The following is a 16812-nucleotide window of genomic DNA, read 5'->3' on the forward strand; positions in this document are numbered from 1 at the left end:
TGTGGCCACCACTCAGCTAAAGAAACGATGTCAGTGCCCGAGGAGTTCCCTTCATGCTTTTCAAGCCATTATCCCTCCTCCCAGGCCAGCCACCTCTCCTGCCACTGTTTTTAGAAGCTTAACAAACTAAAGGTGCTTCATCTGATAGAGTGAGTAGAGAGTCTGTTTTGAAGGAGAAATGAAGACGTTTCCATAAAGCAGCAGGACTTAGAACAGTGCTTACATGGAGGAGCAGCGGAGTGTCTAGACATCAACCAGGTGCATTTGAGGAATGTAGTGTCTGATGATGGTAGCATTTCAAATCAGTGGAAAAAATGGATTTTTTGATAAATAGGAGCCGAACAGCATAGCCCAGTGGTCGGCAAACTCGTTAGTCAACAGAGCCAAATATCAACAGGACAACAATTGAAATTTCTTTTGAAAGCCACATTTTTTAAACTTAAACTATATAGGTAGGTACATTGTTATTAAATTAATAGGGTCCTCCTCAGCTGGCCTTTGCTAAAAACTGAAGGGGCCAAAGAGTTACATGTGGCTCGAGAGCCGCAGTTTGCCGACCACTGACATAGCCAATGGGAGTGAGAGGGAGGGAAGCTGACTTTCCTTATCGTTCCAGATAAAGTCCATATGAGTCAAAATGTAAAATTCTAATGGAATTGGACCTACAATCATACTTCTAAGAGGATACCCTATGGAGATAATTATGCCAGGAGTAAAAAAGAAAAAAATGTACATATTAGTAAAGTCAGAATAATTGATAGGAACCATACTGGGATTAGTTATTTTTTTCAGATAGGTACATAGTGTTCCTACATTTACAAGGGACAGGTTTTCATTTACTTACAAAAAGATTTAGGTTCTCTCGATAAGTTGATAGAATGTGTGTCTTATGTGTACTGCCTTATTTTTCTCTTTAGATGAGTTATGTGTTGAAGCACTTTGTCGGATGGAACAAGCAAATTGCTCCTTTCAGGTTTTTGAGAAACAGCCCGGAATCTATTTGTTTTTGGTCCATCCCAATGAAATGGTGAGTATGAGTGCTAGATGACGGAAGGACATACGGTATTTTTGCTCGTGTGGATAGCTGTATTGGAGGTTTCGATGTGTAGTTTGTTTAAAATGTTGGTTAGAATACTTCTGACAGGTGCTGCTTCAGTTCAGAAGACAATGGTCAAGGGGACAGCTTGCATATTAGCCTTTTTATATAGGATTTTGTTTTTTAATTTTAATTAAAAAAAAAAGATGGATTTCAGAGAAGAAGAAGAGAGAGAGAAACATCAGTGATGAGAGAGAACCATTGATCGGCTGCCTTCTGCATGCCCCCTATTGGGGATGTGGCCTTGACCAGAATCAAACCCGAGACCCTTCGGTACACAGGTGATGCCCTGTCCACTGAGCCACACTAGCTAGGGCTCCATTGATTTTTTTACAGAGTGGAAGGGAGTGGGAGAGACATAGAGTGGGAGAAGTGTGAGTAACATCGATTGCCTCCCACACTTGCCCAAACTGGAGCTGGGGGTCCAGCCTGCAACTCAGATATGTGCCCTTGACCTGAAGGGTCATGGGCTGATGCTCTGACCGGTGAGAAACTGGCTGTGGCTCTGTGTTTAAAAACATTTAAAAAATGTCTATATTTTTAATGATTTCAAAGAGGAAGGGAGAGAGAGAGAGAAACATCAATAATGACAGAGAATCACTGATCAGCTGCCTCCTGCATGTCCCCTCTGCAGGTCCCCCTTTAAGCATGTGCCTTTGTCGGGAATTGAACCTCGGACCCTTTAGTCCGCAGGCGACACTCTGTCCACTGAGCCAAACCAGCCAGGGCTCTTGTGTCTTTTTAAAAAAAAATTATTTTTGTCTTTGTCTTTTTTAAAATTGACTTGAGAGAGGTAAGGGAGAAGGAAAGGGAGGTTGGAGAAAGGAAGAAATATCTGTTTGTTCCATTCATTGGTGATTTATGCATTCATTGGTTGATTCTTGTACGCACCTGACCAGGGATTGAACCCGTAACCTTGGCCTGTCTGATGATACTCTAACCAGCTGCGCTACATGGCCAGGACCTAGTGTTTTGTGTCTTTTAAAATCTGTAGGGAGCCCTGTTCTCTGAAGTAGGTTTTGGTGTACGGAGACAACCGTTAGTTGAATGAAGTGACGAATGTGTTGTGCTTACAGGTTCGCCGTTGGGCTATCCTGACTGCCAGAGGCTTGGGGAAAGTGGACAGAGACGATTACTATGACTTACAAGAGGTTTTGACTTGCCTTTTTAAAGTCATTGAGTTGGGGCTTTTAGAAAATCCAGATATTTATACTACTTCTGTCCTTGAGAAGGGTAAACTGATCATCCTGCCACCACACATGTATGACGCTTCCAACTACAAAAACTATTGGCTAGGTAAGTACTGTCACTACACAAATAGCCTTCGTATTTGCCTGTAGCTCTTATGGGTATCCTGCATAGAAGTGATCTCTTTTGATATTCTTTTCAAAGTTGCTAAATACGGGATTTCATAGTTTCCAATTCTTTTGTCATTAAATTGGCATAAGTACACATTTTGTTTTTAAATATTTATCCTAGAAACAATCTGTAAGAGATACATTTCAAGTATAGCAAATAGATATTTTATTTGAAACAGTATTAGATATAAAAATATTGATAAAGTAATTGACTTTGATAGAGTTTGATCTAGTTTAAGAAAAGGTTTAATGCCTCTTTTTCCATCTGTAAAATATTTCCTGATAGGAAGAGATACTAGCTTTGGTTTTCAACAAGTTCTAAACTGACTCAGAGTAGTTCCCCCCTACTTTATTGAATTGAAGTCTTACAGTCATGGGTCCTATTTGGCAATGGTCGGTACTTGAAATATGATGATCTTAAAAATGAAACCATGAAATACAGATTGTGTGGTAGTCATCTTAGAGATTGTTTTCTAACCAAATATATACCATGTTCCCGTTGTATTCTCAAATTAGTCTGAAGTCCTTTTACTTAGGAATAGATGTCTATGAAGACATCAGCGTTGTTAGAGAAACTGGATTCTGCTTGCTTTGTCTCTCTGCCTTGGTGTTCTTGTCTCCTGAACGAGAGGAAGCATGAGGACGGTGCTCCCTAACCCATTAAAGAACCCGTCACCAATCTTCCAGGTATTTGCATGCTGCTGACCATTCTCGAGGAGCAGGCCATGGACTCCCTGTTGTTGGGCTCAGACAAGCAGAACGATTTCATGCAGTCAATACTTACCACCATGAAGAAGCAGACAGAGGGTGAGATGCTTGATTTGTTAAGTGCTTTTGTACGCTCTGATGATGACGCACTTTTATTTTATTTATTTATTTTATTGATTTTGTACAGAGAGGAAGAGAGAGGGATAGAGAGTTAGAAACATCGATGAGAGAGAATCATCGATCAGCTGCCTCCTGCACCCCCCCCACTGGGGACGTGCCCGCAACCAAGGCACATGCCCTTGACCGGAATCGAACCCAGGACCCTTCAGTATGCAGGCTGACGCTCTATCCACTGAGCCAAACCGGTTTTGGCGATGATGCACTTTTAAAATACTGGTGTTGCTGCAAGAATTGTGTGTATGGTGTGGAGGAAGGAAAACATTTTATGGTTTAGGTCACAGATTCAGAATCCTGAATTGGGAGGGACCTTTAGAGTTAATTCAACACCTTTCATGAAAGAAGAGGTGGAAGCCCAGGGAAGTCACTTACATTACGTGGTGAAACACCCGGTTAGCGGTAGGGTAAAGAGTAGAGTCTATAGGAGGTCCGCGTTTCTAATGGCAACCTAGTTAAATTGTACAGGAAGTCTCCCTGTCCCAGTCTTCCTCTTTCCCTGGTTCTTCATTCATCTCGTTCTCGTTCTCGTAATAGTCACCAGCATGGTGACTGTTAGCCAGAGGTGGCTGTTTCAGTTACAATGAAAGTAAAAATTTAGTTCTTCAGGCCCCTCCTCATATTTCAGGTACGGAGCCCCACGTGCCAGGTGGCTCCTGTACTGAGCAGCCAGTACGGCTACAAGCATGCGCAGCGCACAGGACCTGCGCTGGCAGCGCTGCTCCGAGAATCCAGAAAATGGGTCTGCGCCATGTGCTCAGGTTATCCTCCGACCAGCTTTCTTTTGCTCATGGTTGTATCAAGGGAGGATTTATGCTTAAGTGTTTCTCATCTTTCTCCTTTATGGAGGACTGGATCTATAATAAAGACCAAGCAGCCAGATCCTACAAAAACATTGTGAATATAATTTTCCTTTAGGCAACTTCAGTGTGGATACTCAATTGTGGGAGATTCAAAAATATATAAATGTTATTCTTTTTTGCTAGATTATTCCTAATTAAGGTTTTTACGAGTTTGTTTGCTGGCATTTACTACATAAATTGTTCATTTCTTTCTGAATGCCTTGCACACATAATTTTGTTCTCTCTGTTAATCCCCTAACCTTCAGAATGCCACACCTCTGAAACCTTTCTTGTCTTCACCTAACTGATGACCTGTTTCCTTAATCTGACAGTTTACGAGACATGTGTCAGCTGAAGTAAAGCATTAGGAAAGGAATTATATGGGAGGTTAGAGCTTGTCAGTCATGAAAATTCTATTTGACTCGGTGGATAGAATGTCGGCCTGCGGACTGAAAGGTCCCAGGTTCGATCCACTAGTAAGGGGGCGTGCAAGAGGCAGCCAATCACTGATTCTCTCCCATCATTGATGTTCCTCTCTCCCTCTCCCTTCCTCTATGAAATAAAAATATGTTAAAAAAAAAAAAAAAAAAAGGTACATGATATGGCCTACATGACTGAGTGATGAAAAACTAGACTCTAAGCGTCCCGAGGGCAATAAAACTGGAGGTTCAGGGTGACTTCACAACAGCAGTCACAGAGCCGGAGCATTTGCCTTCGAAGGAAGGGCACCTAGAAGATGGCGTGGCGGGTAATGTGTGACGGAAGCTTTGGAGCTGGACCTGGGTGAGCAGGTTTGGAGGCATGGCACCAATAGTGAAGGCATTCTGGTTCTTCTTTTTTTTTATATATATATATATTTTATTGATTTTGTACAGAGAGGAAGGGAAAGAGATAGAGAGTTAGAAACATCGATGAAAGAATCATCGATCAGCTGCCTCTTGCACACCCCCTACTGGGGATGTGCCCGCAACCAAGGTACATGCCCTTGACCGCATTCTGGTTCTTGTTTGGGAAAAAGCGAGCTGTTAGTTTGTGCGGTAGCCAGGGAGTGATTCTGGGAGGGTGACAGGTAAAGCAGGAGAAGAACAGTAGAGGAAGGCTAAGTGCTTGACTGAGACTTTGAGTTTCCTTAGAAGACATTCAGGAGCAATTGGAGGTCTTTGAGGGGGTGGTGGTGGGGGTGGCAGTATCTTGCCACTGCGTGTCTGATAGAGAAGAAGGGAAGGACTTGAGGTTAGAGCTTGTCAGTCATGGGAATTCCTGCCACTGGAGGAAAGTAGATTCCAAAGAGCCATGCTGCAGTGGGTGGATAAAGGCTGCGGCTCTGCTTACCCGTTAGCCTTGGTGAATCCTAGGCTTTGCTTACATCTGGAAATACCAAGTTTTTCTTTCCTCTACTTCTCTTCTGTGATTTATTGAAGGGAGTTCTGGGAGAAGGTGAGTTAGATAGAAAAGATGGCTTCAGGTGTGGCAAATGGTGGAAAAGTCTTATCAATTTGTTCTCCATTTAAAATTTTTTTACGGAGGTGTAGAGTATTGCTTGAAAAAAATTCAAAAACAATTTAAAAATTTGCCAGCTTTTTTTGTTGTTAATCCTCACTGAAGGATCTTTTTTCCATTTTAGAAAGAGAGGAAAGAAAAAAAACACATTATGCGAGAGACTCTCATCAATTGGTTGCCTCCTGCACTCAGCCCAACAGGAGTAGGGAACCTGCAACTCAGGTATTGACCAGAATCGAACCCGGGACCCTCAGCCCTGTGGGTCTCGGGCCGATGCTCTAATCACTGAGCCATGCCAAACAGGGCTTGCCAGCTTTTTAAAACCTGAAATTGGCAGTGCTTTGCTTTCAATTACTTGCTGCTTTGTTTTAAGATAAAGATGCTTAATTCCTAGATATTTTAGTATCTTTTCTAATTGCTTTGTAATTTGGCAATAACTCTATTCTATTTCAGATGATAGTGAAGATCCTTTCTGGCCAGCATTGCACTGTTTCATGGTCATTTTGGATCGCCTGGGATCTAAGGTCTGGGGTCAACTTATTGATCCTATCGAGGCCTTTCAGACCATTATCGACAACGCGAGCTACAACAAAGAGATCCAGAACATACGGAGAAGCTCTGTGAGGTCAGTTCCGTATATGTCAGGAGCTCAAATTATCTGTAAGGAGCTCTGTTGTATCTTAACAATAGGGGTTTTCTTTCCCCCTTCATGTCTGTAATTTCTATTTTTTCTTAATATTTAAGGGCCAAGCCAGAACCAGAGTCGTGTCTGGATGATATGGTGACTTGCAGCCAGATTGTGTACAATTATAACCCAGAAAATACCAAAAAGGTATAAAATAGTTTGAGCATTTAGACAACATTCTGTAACCTTTGCATTGTAAGACCATGGTTTACATAATTAGTTGACTTGCTGATTTTATGACATGTAACTAATACCGAATTGGTTGCTGCATAAAGGCTTTAGGGTTGAACCAGATCGTGCACAGGAGAAATTAATTTTTAAGTGCAGTTAGTAAGAGTAGAAAGTTTATGGGAATGGGGGAGATAAGTTACATGACTGGAATGGAAAGAGGGTCAGAGTACATGGAAGTGTTGTAAATTTACCATTACATGAAAACCGCACCTCAAAATTGAACTATATTTTCAATTTCTTGGGGCTATGTGTAAATCAAAATCAGAAAATTGAGCCATGTATTTTTTGTTTACAACTTGTGTGCTAACCTTGTCTTGAATAATGCTTGTTTGTCTGAATGTCAATATTTCTTTCATTTTAGGATTCAGGGTGGAGATCAGCCATTTGCCCAGATTATTGTCCTAACATGTATGAAGAAATGGAAACATTAGCCAGTGTGCTTCAGTCAGATATTGGTCAAGACATGCGTGTTCACAACAGCACATTTCTGTGGTTCATCCCTTTTGTTCAGTCCCTCATGGATCTTAATGATCTGGGTATGGCTTACATAGTGGAGGTCATTCACCATCTGTACTCCCAAGTCAAGGATGTTCTCAACCAAAAAGCTGTGGTGTGTGACAAAGTCACTGAATTTTTTCTACTAATTTTGGTTTCGGTGGTTGAACTGCATAGAAGTAAAAAATGTTTGCATTTGCTGTGGGTTAGCTCCCAGCAGTGGGTAGATGCCCTTGTGAAATGTGCCAAACTTCCCACTACTGCATTTGCGCGAAATTCTGAGAAGTCATCTGCCAGCAGCTCCAAAGGAGCAGTGATGATAACGTCTCTGTCACTGCATTCAGTGCCATCTAACTCTGTCCAACTCGCTTGTGTGCAGCTGATTAGAAGTCTCCTTAAAGAAGGTTATCAACTTGGGCAGCAGGCTCTTTGTAAGCAATTCTGGGATAAGCTCAACTTATTCCTGCGAGGAAATTTATCTCTAGGTTGGCAGTTGGATAGTCGGGAAACACAAGACTTACAAACTTGTTTAAAGCAAATTATTAGAAACATAAGACTTAAAATGCCTCAGTACACTGCCTTGGCAGAGCCAGCTCCTCCATGTAAAACCTCTCATGCCTCTAATGGTAAAGAAGAAAGTGAACAAGTAGGGAAGGCATGTGAAAAAGACATCCCCTGTCTGGAAAGTGGCAGCCCAGTGTGTTCTAAAGAACCATTGAAAGCTGACGTTTGTCAAGAGCAAGAGAGTAGTGCAGTAAGCAAAACAAGTAACACTATAGAAGAAAAAGTTAATGAGCAAAATTGCATAAAAGATTTGAAACTAGAAGACCATCTTTCAGCTGAGTCACACTTAAAGCAGAGTAGTAAAAACCTTTCCAATGAAAGAACCCAAGATCAAGTGAAAAGACACACAAGGAAGCAGAAGTCTGTAAAAAATAAATCCTGTATGCCACAGAACTGTCCTTCCAGAAATGATCCAGAAGAAGGATGTGACAGAGGAGTAACTAGGTCAGCACATTTGTTGACTGATTCTAACACTGATTCTCTGGATAAGGCACCCACATCAAAGGAGGATTTCTCTCTAAAGAATGATGTTGGCAAAACCTCAAAGGCAAAAACTAAAGCACAGAAAAGTGAAATTTGTGCTAAGTTAGCCCATGTAATAAAGAAGCAAAACAGGAAAAGTGCCTTGGTCAAAAATACTGTGGACTTAAAGGGAGAAGTGACTGTCTCCGACCCTGAGAATTTCTGTTCAAGGATAGATCCTGCAGGTCAGAACGGCGATAGCTTCATACAGAACTCTTCTTTAGACTTTAATGATAGTCTGGATCATAAAAATGAAAAACTGAAATCTCCTAACAGTTTATTGCTGAAACAGTTGAAGAAGGAAGAGTTAGATGTTCCTTCTGCCCATGAGAACGATTGTCAAATACAGGAATGTCATGTTAATAAAGTTTTTAATTCATTTACTTTGATGCCTAAAGCATCTTCCTGTAAAGATCCTGTGATTTTACTTGGATCAAAAGACAAGGAGATTAATAAGAGCACTGATCGTGTTTCTTCTGACCTGACAGAACAGGCCCCTAACAGTCCTCAGTGTGACATCCTAACAGATTCTCAGATAGACAGAGACCTCCACAAGTTATCTTTAATAGCTCAAGCCAGTGTCAGTAACTTTCCATTAGATTCAACTCAAAAAAGCTCATCCCAATTACAGAGAAAAGTAAAAGATAAAAGAAGTTTCAGAGCCAATCAAAATCATGTCAGGGAAACCTGCAAGGAACAAGTTATTATTATTTCAGATGATGATGATGATGATGAACAAATTCTAGATTTTGAGAAACACATGAAACAAGATAAAATGTGCCTTGAGAAAGAATGGCCAAGGCAGGATACTTCAATAGTTAATATGAATGTGGACATGAAGCCAACAAAGGAAGAAAAGACAGAGGAGTTTGAGGACTCTGGTTCTCAGCTTTTTGAGTTTGAAAGCCAACAGAAAGTGTTTTCAGTTTGGCAAGATCAGAAACCAGACAATGGGAATTCAGTTCAAGAGGATGAAAAAAATCCATGTTTGACTTATATAGCAGATATCACAAACGATTGGGGTTATGATACAGATTACCCTATGTCTGAAGAAGTTACTAAAAATGAAGCAGAGGGCACTGAGCATGCAAAACCACAAAGTGGTAGTTCTTTTGAGGAAGTTTGTGAAATTCAAGTAAAAAAACACAAGAGAAAACAATTAAAGAAAACAAAGGCCGAAGATTCTTTAAGGCCTTCATCTTCTGTCAGAAACAAGGACCAATCTGATACTCTTCATGAGAGCGATCGAACTGAAAATGATACTAAAATTGCAGACATAAGGACATCTCCCGAGTCAGGTGTTGAGAGAGCCACTCGAGTTTCCCTGAAGAAGTCACCTCGAAAGCATCGAACTTACTCCAAAGTGGATCGGAGAGCCTCCTTTTCTAAAACGCCTAAGAAAACCCATTCAGATACTAAAAAAGGGCAGAATAAAGGTTCACATTACATAAGTTGCAGGAGCACTCCTGCTATCATGCTACCAAAAAAATCTCGCCATTGTCCTGAACCAACCTCAGTGGCTGAGAAACTTGGTCTGAAAAAGGCTCCTCGTCGGGCATTTGAGTTGTCTCAGCGATCTTTAGACATTATAGATAAGTTACGCAACCATGGCAAAACGGTTGGAGAAATTGGTACTCCAAAAAAGACTAAACTAATTTCTCCTCAGAGTCTTCCTGCGAACGATAAGAAACTGCTCGTGAGTCAAGATCTTCAGTTTCAAAGGAAGAGGAGATCAAAATCTCATCGAAACAGACAAGGACTTTATGACAGCACAGACAGTACAAGAGCAGGCCCACATGCGGCCCAGAATTCTGACAGTGTTAGACCAGATACAGATAGGGCAGATGACAGTAACAAAGGAGGAACTGAGGTCATGGCAAACGGTAGTGGAAATCAGTCAATAAAATGTGTGTCTCCTGAACAAGGACCTGGGAAGGAAAAATATGTTTCTCAGGTGGCTGGTGATGCTTGTCTTTTGAGTCCTTATAGTTCCCCCGTGTTAAATGGGAGAATACCAACCAGTGAAAATACAGTCTGCACTCTGGCGGACCCTTTAGGCGGTGGCAATCTGACTGGACATCATTTAGGGGTGCCAACTGGGAAAAGGGGACAGCTTGACCCCAACGGTGATATGGAAGGAGATGATATCTTTTTAACCCAACACGATCCCGAAGATATGGACTTAGGTTCACAAATGCAGAATGGTGATGATGGACTCACTGAAGAAGTCCATCAGAAAAGCGTTCATGTAGAAGATTCTATAAATCGGCCTCCGTCAGAATCTTTGAGTAGTACAAGATGTAAGAACAAAGATTGTGTGGAAACGGTGAAAAGCCAGGGTGAGTACTGCTCAAAACACTCTGAAGCTAAAGCAGCAGATGAAGATGTCTTTCGTAAACCTGCCCTGCCTCTTTCTATGTCTAAACCTTTGAGACCTTCCACTACGAAGATTTTTAGCTCAAGCAGTACTTCACGAATTGCTAATTTTTCCAAGTCTTTGGAAAGTGCCTTGATACTTCCAGGCCCCAAAAATAAGTCAAATGGAAGACAACCTGCTTCAAAGGTACCACAGCCTGCCTCTCTGTCGTCTCCAAAGCCAAGGGTTGAACTGAGTAGTTTATGCAATATTCTTAATTCTCCAACTCCAAGTAATTCCAGCAGGCAAGCTTTCAAACTCGCATTTGCTGAAAGCAGACCTTTTTCTTCTTCTCCGATCAACATGCTCTTATCATCACAGTCCATCTCTGACACCTTTGTCAAAGAGGTCTTGAAATGGAAATATGAGATGTTTATGAAGTTTGACCAATGTGGACCCCCAGCAAGTCTTTGTCAGGCCATCTCAAGACACGTGCCAATCAGATTTCAAGATTGTGGAGATTACTTTGAAGTTTTCTTCCCTTTGCTGTTACTGAATGCCTTTGAAACAGTGAGTATGAATTTTAATTGTACCATTCAGGCTTTGAAGTTGCTTCTTTTCTCGACCCTGCTAAGCAGTGGAGTGCAGTTAAAACAGCTGGCCTTGGGGTGCTGATGTTTCTAGGTTTCACTTGAAGCAGACATCTGTGCCAGGTATTGCTTGAGATGCTGGCGACCCACCGGTAATGTTTCTTTGCCTCTGCCCTCGGGAGCTACAGGCACACTTCAGCTAGCCCTGGAAGACACATTTGTTGGTGCAAAGAGGTGATAGTCTTCCATATGCTTTTTTTTAAAAAAAAAACAAAAACCAAAAACGCTTTTATTGACTTTTAGAGAGGAATCCTAATATATAAAAACCCTGGTCATAATGACCAAGGCTCGACCAACCGCAAGTCAGTCCTTCAGTCAACACTAAGTTGCCATGGAGGCTGCTGAGTGGGCTGCAAATTAGAGCCAGAAAGAGGCCTGAAGAGAGAAGCAGGGATTGATCCATTGCCTCTCTGGCAGTTTTTGATCAGCACTTACCTCTCTCTTTCTCTCCCAGTCTGGGCAGCAGCTGAGCCTCCATTTCTCTCCAGGTCTCCACCAGGGCTGCTGATCAGCCTGCCTTTCTTATCAGGCCCCATTGATAGGTCCAGAGATGTTGACTGGCATAGAAACTAACCAATCAGAACCAAATCTTAGTGAAGTGTGAGGAATCAATAGCTACCTAGGAGGCAGAGCTTTTGATGCTGACTGGCATAGAAACTGACCAATCAGAACCAAATCTGAGTCAGTTATGAGGAGCCAATGGTTGCTTAAGAGACAGAACTTTTCACACTGAATGGCATAGAAACTGACAAATCAGAACCAAATCTGGGTCAACTGTGAGGAACCAATGGCTACCAAGAAAGCAGAGCTTTTGACACTGACTGACATAGAAACTGACCAATCAAAACCAAATTAGCTGGCAGAGGAGGGCAGTTGGGGGCAAGATCAGGCAGGCAGAGGCAGTAGGGGAAGAAATTAGGCAGACAGGAGAGCAGTTGGCGAGATCAGGCCAGCAAGGGAGGGCAGTTAGGAATGATTAGGCAAGCTGAGGGATTAGGGGCAATCAGGCCGGTAAGAAGAGGCAATTAGGGGCGATTAGGCAGGCAGGCAGATGAGTGGTTAGGAGCCAGTGGTCCCAGGGATGTCTGGCTGCTAGTTTAGGCCCAATCCCAAGGGGTCCCCATTTAGAGAGGATGCAGGCTGGGCTGAGGGAACCCTTCCCCTCTGTGCACGGATTTTGTGCACTGGGCCACTAGTAGAGAATAATGTCCTCCTATACACCCCCTATAGGGTATTGAGCCTGCAATCCAGGCATGTGCCCTGACTGGGAATCAAACCGTAACCTCTTGGTTCATGGGTCAATGTTCAACCACTGAGCCACACTGGATGAGTTGGGAGTTTTTTGTGTATTTTTTTCTTCTTCTAAAGTAATGGAGGCCTTTTACTTACATTCTTTTGAAGAGGTGGCAAAGGATAAATTACAGAGCAACAAAAAAACAGTAAATCCTACATTTCTCTTAGCACATTTGTCTTTCAGTTTCTTACCACAGCAGCTTGCTCTCTCCCTTCAGCTCCTCCCTCCCCTCCCCAGCTCATCCAGCTTGGTTCTCTCTCCCTCACTCCCTGATGAGGACTGCCTAATGAAAAGTCCAATTCCCAGTTAGGTTTGAACCTCAGGAAAACAACTGGTGGTGGTTTTAATTTGGGGAAACTCTCAGTCCTTATTGCTTCAAATATTCTCTGTTCCTCCCTCTTCTGGGATCCCCTTATATGTCTGATGCACTTTTGCGGTTGTCTGACAATTCTGGGATATGCTCTTTTTTCCCTTTGTATTTGAGCTTTGATCGTTTCTGTGGCGATAGCCTCGAGCTCAGACAGTCTTCCTCAGCCAAGTCTACAATGAGCCTGCCACAGGCCTTGTTCTTCATCTCTGCTCCAGCGCTTTGGATGCCAGCATTTCTCTGATTGTTCTTACCGTGTGTGTCTGTTTACATTCTTCACCTGTTCTTACGTGGTCTCGTTTTTTCAGGAAACTCTTAGTATATTAACTGCAATTTTTAGAATTCTTTGGTTTGATAGTTCCACCACCCCTGCCATATCTGACTGGTTCTGATGCTTATTCTTCAAATTGTGTTTTTTGCCTTTGTGCATGCCTGGCAGATTTTGTGGCAAGGTGGCCATGATAGTCTGATGACAGGAGCCGCAGGCACTAGGCCTTCGGTGATGTGGGAGTGTCGGGAGAGCCAGTGTCTGCAGTCCCGTGATCTCCCCGCCTCTGGACTGAGCCTCGTGCATGTTTGACAACCCCTCACCTCCGAGCGGGACACGAGGCTAGAGCGGCTGAGGTGGCTATTTCTCTCCCCGCACATGTCTGAGGTTCTCTCTCCCCCAGCGGGTTAGGCTCTGGTAGAACATTTCCCCACACAGCAGGCTTGTGAGGAAGATTGGAGTGGGATGCTCTGGTGGGTTTCAAGATGGATTCTCTTCCCCTCCGGCTGCTGGAAGCAACGGGATTTCCTAGTGTTCACGGAGCACCTGGCAGCGCTCCCGGCGTAGAGCCCACCGCGTGCGGCCCCTCCCCTGGGCCCCGCTAGGCCTCGAGTTTTTAACGTTAGAGTTGTCCACGCCAAGCCTCCGGCAGCTTGTCGGTGAAAGTTCAGGTTTTCCTACCTGACAGGTCTTTACCAACAGGGCCTGCTCTGTGAGCGTGGCTGTCTGTGTCACCTGCCTGTCCCCAGCTCTGAGGGGCAGCCTCCCTCTGTTGGTGGAAGAGGAGTTGTGATGTTCCGCTTTGTTCAGTTTTTTACTTTGTTCTGATGGAGCAGCCACTTCTAAGACCCTTAGTGCTGATCAGGAAACTGGAATCCCCAATTAACTGTCAGTGTCTCTGGCACCTGGGCTTCTAGGTGTGGATTTTGCTGTGGTTTGGGGAAATTTTGCTGTTTAGCATTGGCTTTCCAGGATGTGTCTGTTTTTTTCAATTGGGTTTTTTTGTTTGTTTGTTTGTTTTGTATAGGTAGCACAGGAATGGATCAACTCTCCAAACAAAGGAAAATTCTATGAGTTGAAGTTAAGAAAATTTCCTGCAGAATATAAAAAATACTGGGAGTTTGTGGGTAAGTTCTTTCTTGTGTAACTTGGAGCATATCCTGTAGTAATTGGACATTTCTATTTGAGGAAGTATCACTGGTTTTTCTGGTGCATAGGTTTCTTAAGATGAATTTGTAACCTCTTACAAAGAATCTGTTTAAAGCCTTAATGAGGACAATTACTGGGACATTTATGAATAGAACATTTATGGATTTAATCATTCTGTAAATAGGATACCACAGGCAAAGTGTTCATGGAAGCTAGGCATAGGAGAGAGGGCGAGTGAAGGGGTGAGATGGGATGAGCGGTGGGTTGTAATGTAGTGTTTATAGATTCTGAGTAAATATTCCTACTGTCTGTCTTTCACGATCAGTGTAAAACACCCAATTGCATTTATGTATCAGTTATAAGCCACATATTCAGAACTCTAAAATGAGAGCATGGTGATGAGGGACAGACGGTGTGCCTCAGTAACCGCTTGGGGGAAGTGCCTGTTGGGGCTCTTTTCCAGCTTACTTTATTTCTGTTGTCTTTTTCTTATGGTTCCAGGGGTTCTTCATACGATCCCATGCAAGCCCTTCTGCCGCTGTGGCTTGCATTTTGACTCTCAGTGATGTCCTAAAAATTCTTACTTTATTCTTTGTAAGAATGTATTTTTAACATAACAAATGTAGTGTGTGTGTGTGTGTGTGTGTGTGTGAGAGTGAGAGATGCGCTGTGCCTGCTGCAGGTCACAAAGATCCCCCTCACCATCCAGAGAGGAGGCAGCAGACGGCGGGGTGAGAGCTGTCCGCACCCTGTGTGCGGATCGGCCTGGGCTAAGCTTTCCGTGTTAAAGGCGTGGGGCCTGGCTTCAGGGAGGAGGTTTTCGGAAGGACAGAGGGGACGGGAAGCTGGGCTGCCCACCGGAAGGCAGTTTACTTCCGCTTCCCCCTCGGGTGTGGTCCTTCATGGCCCCACCCTGCAGCGGGGGGCCCTGGACTGCAGCCGTCGTCTTTTTAGAAAATTGTACGTGTGTTTAGAGGTTGTCTGTTAAGGCTGGGGACGGTGAACAAAGGAAGGAATTAGGGAAGAAGCAGCAGCAGGAGAGCCGCTGGGGGCTCTGGTTGGCTCCCGAGAAATGTTACCGCGAAGAAGGGAGCCAAGACTGGGCTGCGGTCAGCCCCTGAGCAGTCAGAAGGGGGCCTGGGACCCGGGTTCGGGGCTCAGGGTGAGGGCTATTCTACCTGGTTGCAAGTCCCGGGGGGCCCTTAGGACTTGGGGAGAAAAGGTAAAGATACACACGGGGAAGAAAGGCACCGTGTGCCCAGTGAGAAGGTCGGCCCAGGTGCCCCGGCTGCTGCTTCCCGAGGAGCTCAGAGCTCCTAGGGAGAGGCGGTGGCCCCTCTGGATCTCAGCGGAGGAATTCTTCATTCTTGTCTGTGCTCTGAGGACTTCAAGCAGACACTCCTTATGTGCTGCATCAAAAAGCATGTTGGTTTAGTGGTTCCGTCTGCCTCCTGCCAGGACTTCCTGCTTGAGCTCAGTGTGGCGCTGTGGATTTGGCGATTGGCACTGAACGTGGTAATCTGGTGCTTGCTCTGTTTTCCCGCCCATTCACTTTACAGCTGCTCTTTGCACTTGTTTGAAACGCTACCCATAGGCTCAGCATTCTTATGTGTACTGGGGCTGCTTCTGGGTTTTCCCTGGGGTTTTGGAAGTGGGGAACAAAAGGTAAAATTTCTTAATTAAAAACAAATAAACGTGAAGGGAAGTAAATGTTTCAGCTACTTCTAAACGTTAAGTGTTGTATTTTCATCTGTCTGGGCTTTTCAGCGTCTGTAAGGAACATGATGGTCTGTAGTCAGTCTTGTAGACTGCCGATCTGAAGTGTGGGAATCGCTGGGGCCGCCTCCGCGCTGGGGCTGGCACGGCCTTGGCTCCTGCATTTGCCCTTAGGATACTGGGGGCGGGTTCCTGTCCGCCCTGCTCCCCTGGCATGCTGTCACCTTTGCCGTCCCCTCTCCGGAGCTCCTGGGCCCTTTGGCCTCTGCAGCTTTCTATGTGCCAGCTGGCTCACTTCCCTACCTCTTTCTGAATAAAATTCCTCTTATAGTTTGAAAAATAAAACAATTCCATTAAGGTAAATGCTGACTTCTTCTTGTCCTCTAGTTTTTCTTGAGGAATATGAACTGTCTAAACAGCTTCACCCGAAGGAGAATGACTTGGTGTTTCTGGTTCCTGAGAGGCCGAAAGGGGAGAAGAGGGATGTGGAGCGGAACTCCATCCCGGCTTCCCGGGACTATCAGTGTGCTTACGTCCAGAAGTTTCGCCGCACGTCCGTCAGTAAGTACCTAACAGACACTGGAGACGTCCAGTGTCAGTTCCCCTGTTTCCCTCAAGGCGTCTGTCCCAGCCTGCGTTTGCTCTGCAGTTGACCTTTGAACAACACGTTTGAACTGTGTGGGTCCATCTGTGCACGGATTTATTTTAGAAACTGTAACTGTATTTTCCTTATGGTTTTCATAATACATTATGTTTTTTCCAGCTTACTTTAAGAATACACTATAAATACATGTAACATTCAACATATGTACTAATCACCTGTGTTATAGGTAAGGT

The 16812-nt window shown here is 43.9% G+C and overlaps 1 protein-coding gene across 1 annotated transcript in view; it reads left to right on the top strand.

Annotated features, from left to right (window-relative positions):
* Positions 1–16812, top strand: part of SETX (senataxin) — a 43961-nt gene that overhangs the window by 11049 nt on the left and 16100 nt on the right. Inside the window, exons 5-11 of the mRNA XM_045575190.1 lie at positions 918–1027; positions 2173–2392; positions 3142–3261; positions 6132–6303; positions 6423–6510; positions 14138–14237; positions 16363–16536. Coding sequence (XP_045431146.1) covers positions 918–1027; positions 2173–2392; positions 3142–3261; positions 6132–6303; positions 6423–6510; positions 14138–14237; positions 16363–16536 — 984 coding nt within the window. The remainder of the gene's footprint in view (positions 1–917; positions 1028–2172; positions 2393–3141; positions 3262–6131; positions 6304–6422; positions 6511–14137; positions 14238–16362; positions 16537–16812) is intronic.

Source organism: Pipistrellus kuhlii, unplaced genomic scaffold (genome assembly GCF_014108245.1).
Source record: "Pipistrellus kuhlii isolate mPipKuh1 unplaced genomic scaffold, mPipKuh1.p scaffold_m20_p_68, whole genome shotgun sequence".
Classification (NCBI taxonomy): Eukaryota; Metazoa; Chordata; class Mammalia; order Chiroptera; family Vespertilionidae; genus Pipistrellus; species Pipistrellus kuhlii.